Source organism: Solanum stenotomum, chromosome 2 (assembly GCF_019186545.1).
Source record: "Solanum stenotomum isolate F172 chromosome 2, ASM1918654v1, whole genome shotgun sequence".
NCBI classification, from domain to species: Eukaryota; Viridiplantae; Streptophyta; class Magnoliopsida; order Solanales; family Solanaceae; genus Solanum; species Solanum stenotomum.
The window spans coordinates 47,543,982-47,557,742 of NC_064283.1; the positions used below are offsets into that span (position 1 = coordinate 47,543,982).

The window sequence follows — 13,761 nt, forward strand, 5'->3', positions numbered from 1 at the left end:
CGTAGATCGACCTACGGTCCGTCAATCCCTTCCGTAGCTCCATACTTAGCATCTTCAAAAATCAGGTACTGGAACCCTCGCAGTCTCACTCTACGGATCAACAGTACGGTCCGTAGATCAATCTACGGACCGTCAATGGGCACCGTGGTTCCACACTTGGTCAGATTTCCCTGATTTGTCCTCAACACATTCCTGCTGATCTACGGTCATCACCTACGGACCGTGAATGGACCTACGGTCCGTAGATGACCTCCGTGGATGTCTTTTTTTGCATTTCCTTCAGCTGTCTCTAAACTTCCGCGCCTGAACACCTTTCCTGCAAAACATGATAAAATACATAAAAACCAATATAAAAAGGCCCTAGACACACACAACTTGTAAGTGAAATGTATTAGAAATACCGTAAACTCACGGTATATCAGAACCATCCTTTGTTATGAGTAGGCTTTTACCGAGGAAATTAAAATTTCTTGAGTGTTACGGTCACTAGATGTAGCACCTTGAGTTCCAAAAAGAACTAAATTGAAAATAGCAAAATCTGAAATTTTGCAAGTTAAGTTAAGTATGAGTTTTGGGTCGACTTCAAACGATCATAAATCCTATCTCAGGATGAGTTAGGTGTGCTACTAGATACCGTAGCAAATGTCATTGAATTATATTTCCAACGCCACTGAGTTTTCTAAGTTTCGAGTTCGTATGAGGGAGATATATCAATTCAAAATTGGGTTGTCTAGATAAGAAAAGTCAAAACCGGATTTTAGAGGGGTATTTTGGTCTTTTCTTACCCAATCAGAATTAATTCATTTTTAGTAAGATTTTAAGGGTCTAATCCTATTAGTTTCAGTTTCATAATCCCAATATACGCCTAGGGTTTTAGTTGAGAGTTCAAGAAGAGAAAAGAAGAGAAAAGAGGAGAAGATCAAAGCGTTCGTCGAGAGTCTTGCATTTTGTTGCGGATTTTTGCCATGGGTTTAATCCCTAAGAGCTATGTAAGCTTCAATAGTGTTGGGTTTGTTTACCCACATGCCAAACATGTTATTCTCAGCGTAATTTCACTCTCAAAAGTTGAAGCATTTAAGTTCTTGATAGGTGCTCTTGAAGCTCATTCTAAATCTTATTTTGTTGGGGTTTTGATGATTTCTTGAGATGAAAGTGATTGTTTTGAGTGTTTTATTGAGTGGATTAGTATGTACTTAGGCTGGGTAATTGAATCTAAGGAAAACTTGAGAAAAGAAATCGATTAAAAGCGATTTAGGATCAGAAAACGAGAGGCAAAATTCATCGAACTTGGCCTGCGGAGATTCTGGGGTGGTGCGCCCAAGGGGCTGGCAAGGTGCCCCTACAGTGCACCCATAAGCAGTCTCTGAAGTAAGGGGATGGCGCCCTGTGCCAGGAACGCGGTTGTCCCGTCTGAGCCCCTTTTAAGTATACCTTCACTCCCTTTTATTCTAATCACTCTAAACTACTTCTAAATACTTAGAAATCATTCATAACATGAATCATAACCATGAATTAATAATTTAAATTCAAGGTAAAGTTAAGAGTTAAGTTTTGAGAGTTCTTCCGAACATTTTGAGAGAGTCCCATTGAGTCCTTTTGAGGAGTCTTTTACAGTTTCTAATAACTTGTTTCAAGACTCAAGTAACTGAGCATGAGAGTGAGGAGAATGTATTTATGACTCTACACTATCACATAGATCCTCCATATCATGATGCATAATTCTTGAATTCATAATTTACATTCAAGAGAGAGTTAAAGAGTAGAGTTCAAAAAAGCCTTTGAGTTCAATTGTGAATCCTTTGAGATCAACTTTTGATCTGAACTAAGTTTAGAGGAAGTAAGTAAGAGAATTAGAAGAGTCATATACATGAGTTCCTTATTGATATTTTGTCCCTTGAGTCGAGTCGTTCATGCCCATTACTTCCGCATGAATTCCATAAATTGAGTATCATTGAGAAGAGTAGAATCTCCAAGTTCTAAGTCTTGATTATTGAGTTCCTAATCCCCTTTGAGATTATACTTCTAATCATGGGACTATTACATGTTACCCATAAATTCTTTGAGTTGAATTGTTCGTACCCATAATTCCGCATGAACCCTATAAGTCGAGCACTCTTGAGATGAGAAGTATCCTTGAGTCCTTGAGTTGAGTAGTTCATGCTCATAATTCTGCATGAACCCTCTGTGTTCAGAATTCTTGAAATGAGTAGTATCATTGAAGTTTTTGAGTTCCAAGTTGAGTTCTATCTATGGTTATTGAAAACCTTGCATTGAGTCATTCACGTCCATAATTCGGCATGATTCATATTTTAAGAAGTCTTATACAAACGTTTTAACTTTGTTTTAAGACTTGAGCATTGAGTTGAGTAAGAGTAAAAGTGAAGTTCAGTTTCTTCAAAAGATTATATGGGAACTAAGTATTCCCAAAGAGAAAATGTTTTCACATTTAAACAAGAAAAGGAAACCTTGATTTCCAAAGAGCCTTTGAGCTAGTTTTCAGAAAAGAGTAAATGCTTTCACAATTGAGCAAGAGAGGAAACCTTGATTTCTAAGATAACCTTTGAGCTAAGTTTTTGAGCAATTATCACAAATCACAGAAACAAATATGTTTTTAAACATAAGATCATATTTTGGGAGTAGTATTAAGCACCAATATAAGGGAGAGTTCAGACATCTCACAGCCCCCATAAACCATGTAGCCACCAAGGGTAGAAAAGGGACATAATTTTTAGATGATTCTTTAGTGCTTTTTATCATAGACTAGTGGATCCATTTAGAAGTCAGGTTCTATACCCTTAGCAAGGTATAGGACGGCCCTAGCAGCGTGCGACAAAATGTTGTATCACCACTTAAGCTCTTAAGTGATGGTTGTCGATTAGAGAAACTCTCACAGATATATTTGTATTTTTATATACACAGATTAACTAAACACCTCCACCTTTCAAGTGGATCAACATCTCTAGCACAATTCTAATTCAACATGTAATTAGGTCACAACTTGCCCTTTCAAGGCCATGATCAAAAGTCACCCACACACCAACAATTTACTACAATTAAGGGATTTATAATGATACAATTCAACAATCTAAATTAATTTATGCATAATCCATCAACATTCATTCATGATCAACAAACCCACTTCATAAAGGAACAATTTAGAAATTGAGAGAAATTATGGGTTCATAGAGTATTTTCATCATAAATCATCAATTAAACATTAATACAATCATATTTTGTCATTAGAAACTATTTGAAAATGTTTGATGAAAGAACCCAAGAGATTGAGTAAAACCCCAGATTTTCATCAACTTGAAAACTTTGAAAACTTCTTTGAAATTGACACTAGGGTGAAAGCTAACACCAGATGAAGGATCACCATACCTTAATAGATGAATTCCACGAAAATCCACTCAATTAGCCTTCCTCTTCAAGCCCTAAGTCTTCTTTTTCTCTTGTTCTTCAATGGATTTCTAGAGAGAAGATATTTGGAGAGGGAGGGGTTTTGATTTGCGGAATTTGAATAATGAAATCTAAAATAGGGTTTTAATGTTTTAATACTCTTAAAATATCTCAATACACCTAAAATAACCGTCCATACACTTAAAACATTTAATTAACTAATTACCAAAAGACCCCTACACTTGGACGAGCCAAACCAGAAACTGCAGGTGTGGACCACGGACCCAATCCACGGACAGTAGACAGGTCCACGGACCGTCCTAGCTGTCCTTCTTTCGTAGCTAGGGCTTGGTCTTCAACGCTGCTGCAAGGTTTGGCCTATGGAGGCCATCCACAGACAATGGATGGACCTACGAAACATCATCCGTAGGTCACCATATTTTGGCAACTCTTTCGGTTTCAAGAGGTCTTGGGGGTTAGGCTTAGGGTCCTCCTCAAGGACACCTAGGGTGGTCCATGGGGAGTCATACCTTGACGTTTAACCCATAAACCCATTAACCATGACTCGGGACAACATCAAACACCCTCAAACCTCACACCAAACTCAACCACACACACGTTAGGCTCTAATTTCACTTATTCATTTTTAGGATCATTACATTATCCCTCACTTAGGAACATTCGTCCTCGAATGACACTAAAAACACATTAAGGGGGGTAAACGACTCAAAACTACAAGCCCACAATCATGACACATCAATATAATTGCATAAACATAGGAGGAAACATCAACTCCACATCAAACAAACTACATGCAATTCAAGAAAGTAGAAACTACTTCTACAAACTCATTATGCATGAAAACTTCAACATTCCTCATTACATTGGACGAACTTCGTTCTCCAACTCACATCATGCTCACCATAACATCAATAGGCACATTATGCAACTCTTCCAAGAATACATTTAAGCGTGCTCAACAAGTCAACTCATGAAATATTTAGGCAACTCATCATAGATGCATATCAACATGAGGAACACAATTTTGAAAACTCGTTTTCTCATTTAAACAAGAATTAAACTAGAACATGCATAACATAAGGAGAGCACGGAAACACATTTCACACATGACTCCAACACATGAAACGAGCTACAAGGAATTCTTGGTCTCAAGCTTGAATAGGAATTGTAGAAAGTGATAAGGATATCATAACTCACCACAACCTACTATTCAACATACCATCCCACCACTTAGGAGAAAACCCAACTAAGGCTAACTTGAAAAACAACATAAGGACCTCATCACAACAAAAGAAACTATAACTTACTGGTACCTTCATCTGGATTAGCTTCTTTGTCCTTGTTAGCTTGAAGGGCATACAAATGGTTCATTTTTGGAGCATCAAGATTCGGGCCATTAAGAGAAGCTAGTTTAGCCTCCCTTCCTCTTGCCGTAAGAGTAGGACAATTTCTCACTTGGTGATCAAGCTTTCCACAACCATAGCACCCACTAGTACCAACTAGGACTTTCCTATGATTCTTCTTTCCACAATTGTGACAAGTAGGTTTAGCAAATGGAGGTCCACTACCTCTCTCTTGGTTGGCCTTAGGAGCACTTGAAGAATCTTGATTTGGAGCTCTCTTCTTGAACCTAGGTTAACCTTGCTCATCGGACCTACCCCTCTTAAACTCCCTATCCTTCTTCTTAGGTTTGGACTCTTCAATAGATTGAGCATACACCATGAGTCTAGAAATGTTCACGTCATCATGGAGCATCATCGTATGGCACTCTTCCTTAACTAGGTCAGATATACCGGTAACAAATCGACTCAGCTCATCCCTAGGATTGGACACCAAAGATGGAGCATACTTAGACAAAAGGGTAGTTTCAAGGAATACTCATCCACATTAATATTACCTTGCCTAAGGTTTATACACTCCTCAACCTTACATTCCCTCTTCTCATGGGGAAACTACCTACCAAGGAAAGCTTCCTTAAACAATTCCCAATCAATAGACCTCGCTGCTATAGTCCTATTGCTTTTCCATTGAGTGAACCAAATTTGGGCGACATCTTTCAATTGATAAGCGGCAAGTTCCTCTTTCTCAATAGTGGTCACTCTCGTAGCATTGACTATATTATACACTTCATCCATTAATTCTAACATCCTATAGCCTCTTGGTCATAGATGTGTCGCGACTCACACCGATGAACAAAACTCTACTAGACGTGGCTTGTGAGACATCAACCCTAAAGACAATTTCAGAAATCTTATGCTCTGATACCAAGTTTGTCACGACTCGAGTCTACACCCCGGATGCGACACGGTGTACTCGATCCCAAAGGGTTCAAATACAAGTCTCTTAGCATTCATAACATTCGAGATACGAAAAGAGTGCGGAATTTAAAAACTTATTTAAATTCAACAATCAAAAACTCATTTATAAAGCAGCGGAATACTAAAGTCTCACATGGCCATCATAGACAAAATTTAAACAAAGATAGGGTCACGGTCCTTTACAATCGAAGTCTTAACAATAGTCTCAAAACATGAAAGAACTAGAAACAATAGAAGTGTTTGTCCTCGATCTATGAGGACATACCAAAAGATGTCTTGGAAGAACTCTATTCCAAGCTTCACTAGATAGAATGCAATCAGAACGTACACTTGTAGTAAAAACATAGAAAAAGAATGGTTTAGCACATAAAGTACTAAGTATGATGACCATGCAAAAAAATCCTTAAAAAGGACATTTTCGTTTGAAAGTCATGCTTTCATACCATTTTTGTAAAACTTCATGAACATTCAAAAAAAAAGGGCATAGTATAAGTCACAACCAACATACAACTCACATTTTCACATTTGAACAAAGTCACGTATAAACCTTTACATCCACCTTGAGCCTCCACCTCAACTAACCCTCAAGCTATACCTTGTGCAACGTATGGGTAGCGTCCCATACCACCACCCACACTAAGGTACCACCTTAAGGTCACCAAAAGTGAACTTAACATTGATCATTTCCACCTTTACACAATAAAGCATTTAAGAGACATAAACATTACATGAGTCACATCATCACTTTAAGACCAACATCTAAGACAACACTAAGTCATACTTGTGCAATGTACAAGTAGCATCCCATACTAATACTCACACTAAATACTCCTTTGAAGTCACCCTAGACAAGCCACAGTCATATACACTAAATAAGTCATGACAAGGAAGTAACCCATAATACAATCCAAGTATAGCATGCATCTTTACATATAAGCATATAAGCGTTTAAGAGTCAACATTCTTTAATAACTTCATTTAGGACACATTCATTAATTAGCCATTAAGTCTTAGAGAACTCACTATGACCCTATCAAAGCCTACTCGTGCAATGCATGGATGGCATCCCATACTACCACCCACACTTCATAGAACTCCGCAAGAAATCATAATGCACATCTCACATGATGGAAATAAGCATTTAACCGACATAGACCATACAATCTAGACTTGGAATTCGGTGTCGTGTAACCCCTCACCGTAAAAGGTGGTCAACTTGCCTAAGGAAGACCAGTAACATTAGCTTGGATTGAATTAAATCCACTGGTTAATATCCTATGTGGGCACATAGTTATGGGATAGGAAGATGTTCATTGGAACCCTAGCCTAACGTTGGGAGATTTTCCATCTTATCATATCCACTCGGTGCTTAGCCTACATTCCCATAGAGTATTTCAATCACATTACAACATTGTACTTGAGAGGGCTACCAACATTAGGACTACCGACCCAAAGCACATACACGTGAAAGGTCACCACTATTAGGTCTACTGATTCAATGTATATTAAGGATAGCTCATTGATATTCCTAGAAAGATCCACCAACGTTAGGTCTACCATTTCTAGGTTCATCATCTCACAATAGAAGGGCCACCTCCATTAGGTCTACCGTTTCAAGGTTTAACATCACATTAGCACCTAGACTCCTCATGAAAGGCCACCACCCTTAGGTCTACCAATCCAAGGTTTAGCCTAGAATACTTTATCATTCATTCATGAAGAGTCTACCCACATTAGGTTTACCAATTTGAGACATTAAGTCAAGATACACTCATTATATAAGAAAAGGATGTCTAAGCATACCATTTAAAGAGATCACATTCAACATAGCTTTCATTTATCAAGAAGAGGGCACCTAAGTCTACAAATCCAAGATACGACATTACATTATAGAAATCCTTCACATTCTATCGTCAACATTCATAAGTGTTAATTGAGAATGTACAATCAACAACAACACATTTACATTCTATACAAGACCATCATTCTATCATTGAAATCACAAGTATATCCTTCACATTATACATAGTAACTAAACACCTGCACCTTTCAAGTGGATCAACATCTCTAGCACAATTCTAATTCAACATGTAATTACGTCACAACTTGCCCTTTCAAGGCCATGATCAAAAGTCACCCACACACCAACAATTTACTATAATTAAGGCATGTATAATGATACAATTCAACAATCTAAATCAATTTAGGCACAATCCATCAATATTCATTCATGATCAACAAACCCACTTCATAAAGGAACAATTTAGGAATTGAGAGAAATCATGGGTTCATAGAGTATTTTCATCATAAATCATCAATTAAACATTAATACAATCATAATTTGACATTAGAAACCATTTGAAAATGTTTGATGAAAGAACCCATGAGATTCAGTAAAACCCTAGGTTTTTCATAAACTTGAAAACTTTGAAAACTTCTTTGAAATTGACTCTAGCGTGAAAGGTAACACTAGATGAAGGATCATCATACCTTAATAGATGAATTCCACGAAAATTCACACAATTAGTGTTCCTCTTCAAGCCCTACGTCTTCTTTTTCTCTTGGTCTTCAATGGAGTTCTAGAGAGATGATATTTGGAGAGGGAGGGGTTTTGATTTGCGGAATTTGAATAATGAAATCTAAAATAGGGTTTTAATGTTTTAATAATCTTAAAATATCTTAATACACCTAAAATAACCGTCCATACACTTAAAACATTTAATTAACTAATTACCAAAACACCCCTACACTTGGCTGAGCCAAACCAGAAACTGCTGGTGTGGACCACGGACAGTAGATGGGTCCACGGACCGTCCTGGCTGTCCTTGTTTCGTAGCTAGGGCTTGGTCTTCAAGGCTGCTACAGGGTTCGACCTACGGAGGCCATCCACAGAAAGTGGATGGACCTACGGGGCGTGAACCTCATCTGTAGGTCACCACATTTTGGCAACTCTTTTGGTTTCAAGAGGTTTGAGGTTTAGGCTTAGGGTCCTCCTCAAGGAGACCTAGGGTGGTCCATGGGGAGTCGTACCTTGACGTTTAACCCCTAAACACCTCAACCATGACTCGGGACAACATCAAACACCCTCAAACCTCACACCAAACTTAAACACACGCACGTTAGGCTCTAGTTTCACTTATTCATTTTTAGGGTCGTTACATTATCCCCCACTTAGGAACATTCGTCCTCGAATGACATTGAAAACACATTAAGGGGTGTTAACGACTCAAAACTAGCAGCCCACAATCATGACACATCAATATAATTGCATAAACAAAGGAGGAAACATCAACTCCACATCAAACAAACTCCATGCAATTCAAGAAAGTAGAAACTACTTCTACAAACTCATTATGCATGAAAACTTCAACATTTCTCATTACATTGGAGGAACTTCGTTCTCCAACTCACATCATGCTCACCATAACATAAATAGGCACATTATGTAACTCTTTCAAGAACACATTTAAGCATTCTCAACAAGTCAACTTATGAAATATTTAGGCAACTCATCATAGATGCATATCAACATGAGGAACACAATTTTGAAAACTCGTTTTCTCATTTAAACAAGAATTAAACTAGAACATGCATAACATAAGGAGAGCATGGAAACACATTTCACACATGACTCCAAAACATGAAACGAGCTACAAGGAATTCTTGGTCTCAAGCTTGAATAGGAATAGAAGAACAAGGATATCATAACTCACCACAACTTACTATTCAACATACCATCCCACCACTTAGGAGAAAACCCAACTAAGTCTAACTTGAAAAACAACATAAGGACCTCATCACAACAAAAGGAACTATAACTTACTGGTACCTTCATCCGGATTAGCTTCTTTGTCCTTGTTAGCTTGAAGGGCATACAAATGGTTCATTTTTGGAGCATCAAGATTCGGGCCATTAAGAGAAGCTTGTTTAGCCTCCCTTCCTCTTGCCGTAAGAGTAGGACAATTTCTCACTTGGTGATCAAGCTTTCCACAACCATAGCACCCACTAGTACCCACTAGGAATTTCCCATGATGCTTCTTTTCACAATTGTGACAAGTAGGTTTAGCAAATGGAGGTCCACTACCTCTCTCTTGGTTGACCTTAGGAGCAACGTGAAGTATCTTGATTTGGAGCTCTCTTCTTGAACCTAGGTTAACCTTGCTCATCGGACCTACCCCTCTTCAACTCCTTATCCTTCCTCTTAAGTTTGGACTCCTCAATAGATTGAGCATACACCATGAGTCTAGAAATGTGCATGTCATCATGGAGCATCGCAGTATGGCACTCTTCCTTAACTAGGTTGGATATACCGGTAACAAATCAACTCATCTCATCCCTAGGATTGGACACCAAAGATGGAGCATACTTAGACAAAAGGGTAGTTTCAACGAATACTGATCCACATTCATATTACCTTGCTTAAGGTTTATACACTCCTCAACCTTACATTCCCTCTTCTCATGGGGAAACTACCTACCAAGGAAAGCTTCCTTAAACAATTCCCAATCAATAGACCTCGCTCATATAGGCCTATTGCTTTTCCATTGAGTGAACCAAATTTGGGCGACATCTTTCAATTGATAAGCGGCAAGTTCCTCTTTCTCAATAGAGATCACTCCTGTAGCATTGACTATCTTATACACTTCATCCAAGAATTCTTAGGGATCCTCTCCCACCTTAGAGCCAAGGAAAACCGGAGGATTCATCCTCACAAAGTCTCTCAACCATGAGGTCATGGTACTCTCATTAGAATTCACCTTACGCCCCACATCTAGGTTAACTTGAGCCGTCATGGCTTGAGCTAGGGTTAGAAAAGCCGACCTAATCTCTTCATTGGTCATGGTCGGGGGATCCACCGAAACTTCATTCCCTTGATTGGCTAGAGGAATTTGGTCACCTTGAGGAACTTGGTCACCTTGAAGACCTTGGGGAGGAACTCTCGCATTCACAATCTCCTCTTCCATCCTTCTTGGGTTAGCCCTTGTATTCATATCATGTAAACACAAGAGAAGGGTTAGGAAAAGGACACTTATAGAGCTAAATTCTAAGGGCACGACTTCAAGAATATGAAAGAAGTGTAACTTTCTAACGTATTATAGCCTCTTGCTCATAGATGTGTCGCGACTTACACCGATGAACAAAACTCTACTAGACATGGCTTGTGAGACATCAACCCTAAATACAATTTCCAAAATCTAATGCTCTGATACCAAGTTTGTTATGACCCGAGTCTAGACCCCGGATGCGACACGGCATACTCGACCCCGAAGGGGTTTAATACAAGAAACTTAGCATTCATAACATTCGGTATATGAAAATAGTGTGGAATTTAAAAACTTATTTAAATTCAACAATCAAAAACTCATTTATAAAGCAGGGGAATACTAAAGTCTCACATGGCCATCTTAGACAAAACTTTAACAAGATAGGGTCGCGGCTCTTTACAATCGAAGTCTTAACAATAGTCTCAAAACATGAAAGAACTAGAAACAATAAAAGTCTTTATCCTTGATCTATGAGGACATACCAAAAGATGTTTTAGAAGAACTCTATTCCAAGCTTCACTAGGGAGAATGCAATCAGAACGTACATTTGTAGTAAAAACATAGAAAAAGAATGGGTTAGCACATAAAGTACAAAGTATGATGACCATGCAAAAACATGCTTAAAAAGGACATTTTTGTTTGAAAGTCATGTTTTCATACCATTTTTTAAAAACTTCATGCACATTTAAAAAAGGGCATAGTATAAGTCACAACCAACATACAAGTCACATTTTCACATTTGAACAAAGTCACATATAAACCTTTACCTTCACCTTGAACCTCCACCTGAACTAACCCTCAAGCTATACCTTGTGCAACGTATGGGTAGTGTCCCATACCACCACCTACACTAAGGTACCACCTTAAGGTCACCAAAAGTGAACTTAACATTCATCCTTTCCACCTTTACACAATAAAGCATTTAAGAGACATAAACATTACATGAGTCACATCATCACATTAAGACCAACATCTAAGACAACTCTCAGTCATACTTGTGCAATGTACAAGTAGCATCCCATACTACTACTCACACTAAATACTCCTTTGAAGTCACCCTGGACAAGGCACATTCATATTCAATAAATAAGTCATGACAAGGAAGAAACTCATAATACAATCCAAGTATAGCATGTATATTTACATTTAAGCATATAAGCATTTAAGAGTCAACATTCTTTAATAACTTCATTTAGGACACATTCATTCATTAGCCATTAAGTCTTAGAGAACTCACTATGACCCTCTCAAAGCCTACTCGTGCAATGCATGGATGGCATCCCATACTACCACCCACACTTCATAGAACTCCTCAAGAAACCATAATACACATCTAACATTATGGGAATAAGTATTTAATCAACATAGACCATGCAATCTAGACTTGGAATCCGGTGTCGTGTAATCCCACACCGTAAAAGGTGGTCAACTTGCCTAATGAAGACTAGTAACATTAGCTTGGATTGAATTAAATCCACTGGTTAATATCCTATGTGGGCTCATAGTTATGGGATAGGAAGATGTTCATTCGAACCCTAGCCTAACATTGGGAGAGTTTTCATCTTACCATATCCACTCGGTGCTTAGCCTACATTCCCATAGAGTATTTCAATCACATTACAACATTGTACTTAAAAGGGCCACCAACATTAGGCCTATCGACCCAAAGCACATACACGTGAAAGGTCACCACCATTAGGTCTACCGATTCAAGGTATATTAACAATGCTCATTGATATTCCTAGAAAGAGCCACCAATGTTAGGTCTACGGTTTCTAGGTTCATCATCTCACACAAGAAAGGCCACCACCATTAGGTATACCGTTTCAAGGTTTAACATCACCTTAGCACCTAGACTCCTCATGAAAGGCCACCAACCTTAGGTCTACCAATCCAAGGTTTAGCCTAGAATACTTTATCATTCATTCATGAAGAGGCTACCAGCATTAGGTTTACCAATTCGAGACATTAAGTCAAGATACATTCATTATATAAGAAAAGGATGCCTAAGCATACCAATTCAAGAGATCACATTCAACATAGCTTTCATTTATCAATAAGAGGACACCTAAGTCTACCAATCCAAGATACAACATTACATTATAGAAATCCTTCACATTCTATCGTCAACATTCATGAGTGTTAATTGAGAATATACCATCAACAACAACACATTTACATTCTATACAAGATCATCATTCTATCATTGAAATCACAAGTATATCCTTCACATTATACATAGTAACTAAACACCTCCACTTTTCAAGTGGATCAACATCTCTAGCACAATTCTAATTCAACATGTAATTAGGTCACAACTTGCCCTTTCAAGGCCATGATTAAAAGTCACCCACACACCAACAATTTACTACAATTAAGGCATGTATAATGATACAATTCAACAATCTAAATCAATTTATGCATAATCCATCAACATTCATTCATGATCAACAAACTCACTTCATAAAGGAACAATTTAGGAATTGAGAGAAATCATGGGTTCATAGAGTATTTTCATCATAAATCATCAATTAAACATTAATACAATTATAATTTGTCATTAGAAACCATTTGTAAACGTTTGATGAAAGAACCCATGAGATTCAGTAAAACCCTAGGTTTTTCATAAACTTGAAAACTTTGAAAACTTCTTTGAAATTGACTCTAGGGTGAAAGCTAACCCTAGATGAAGGATCACCATACCTTAATAGATGAATTCCATGAAAATCCACTCAATTTTCCTTCCTCTTCAATCCCTAAGTCTTCTTTTTCTCTTGGACTTCAATGGAGTTCTAGAGAGAAGATATTTGGAGAGGGAGGGGTTTTGATTTGGGGAATTTGAATAATGAAATCTAAAATAGGATTTTAATGTTTTAATACTCTTAAAATATATTAATACACCTAAAATAACCGTCCATACACTTAAAAAATTTAATTAACTAATTACCAAAAGACCCCTACACTTGGCCGAGCCAAAC

At 37.9% G+C, this 13,761-nt stretch overlaps 1 protein-coding gene across 1 annotated transcript; it reads right to left on the reverse strand.

Annotated features, from left to right (window-relative positions):
• Window positions 1-4,716: 4,716 nt before the first annotated feature.
• On the reverse strand, window positions 4,717-9,904 carry LOC125856035 (uncharacterized). Its single transcript, XM_049535636.1, has 2 exons — window positions 9,562-9,904; window positions 4,717-5,024 (listed from the first exon to the last, which is right to left on the reverse strand). Exons 1-2 carry the CDS (start codon window positions 9,902-9,904, stop codon window positions 4,717-4,719), a joined length of 651 nt encoding a protein of 216 aa, XP_049391593.1.
• Window positions 9,905-13,761: the final 3,857 nt, after the last annotated feature.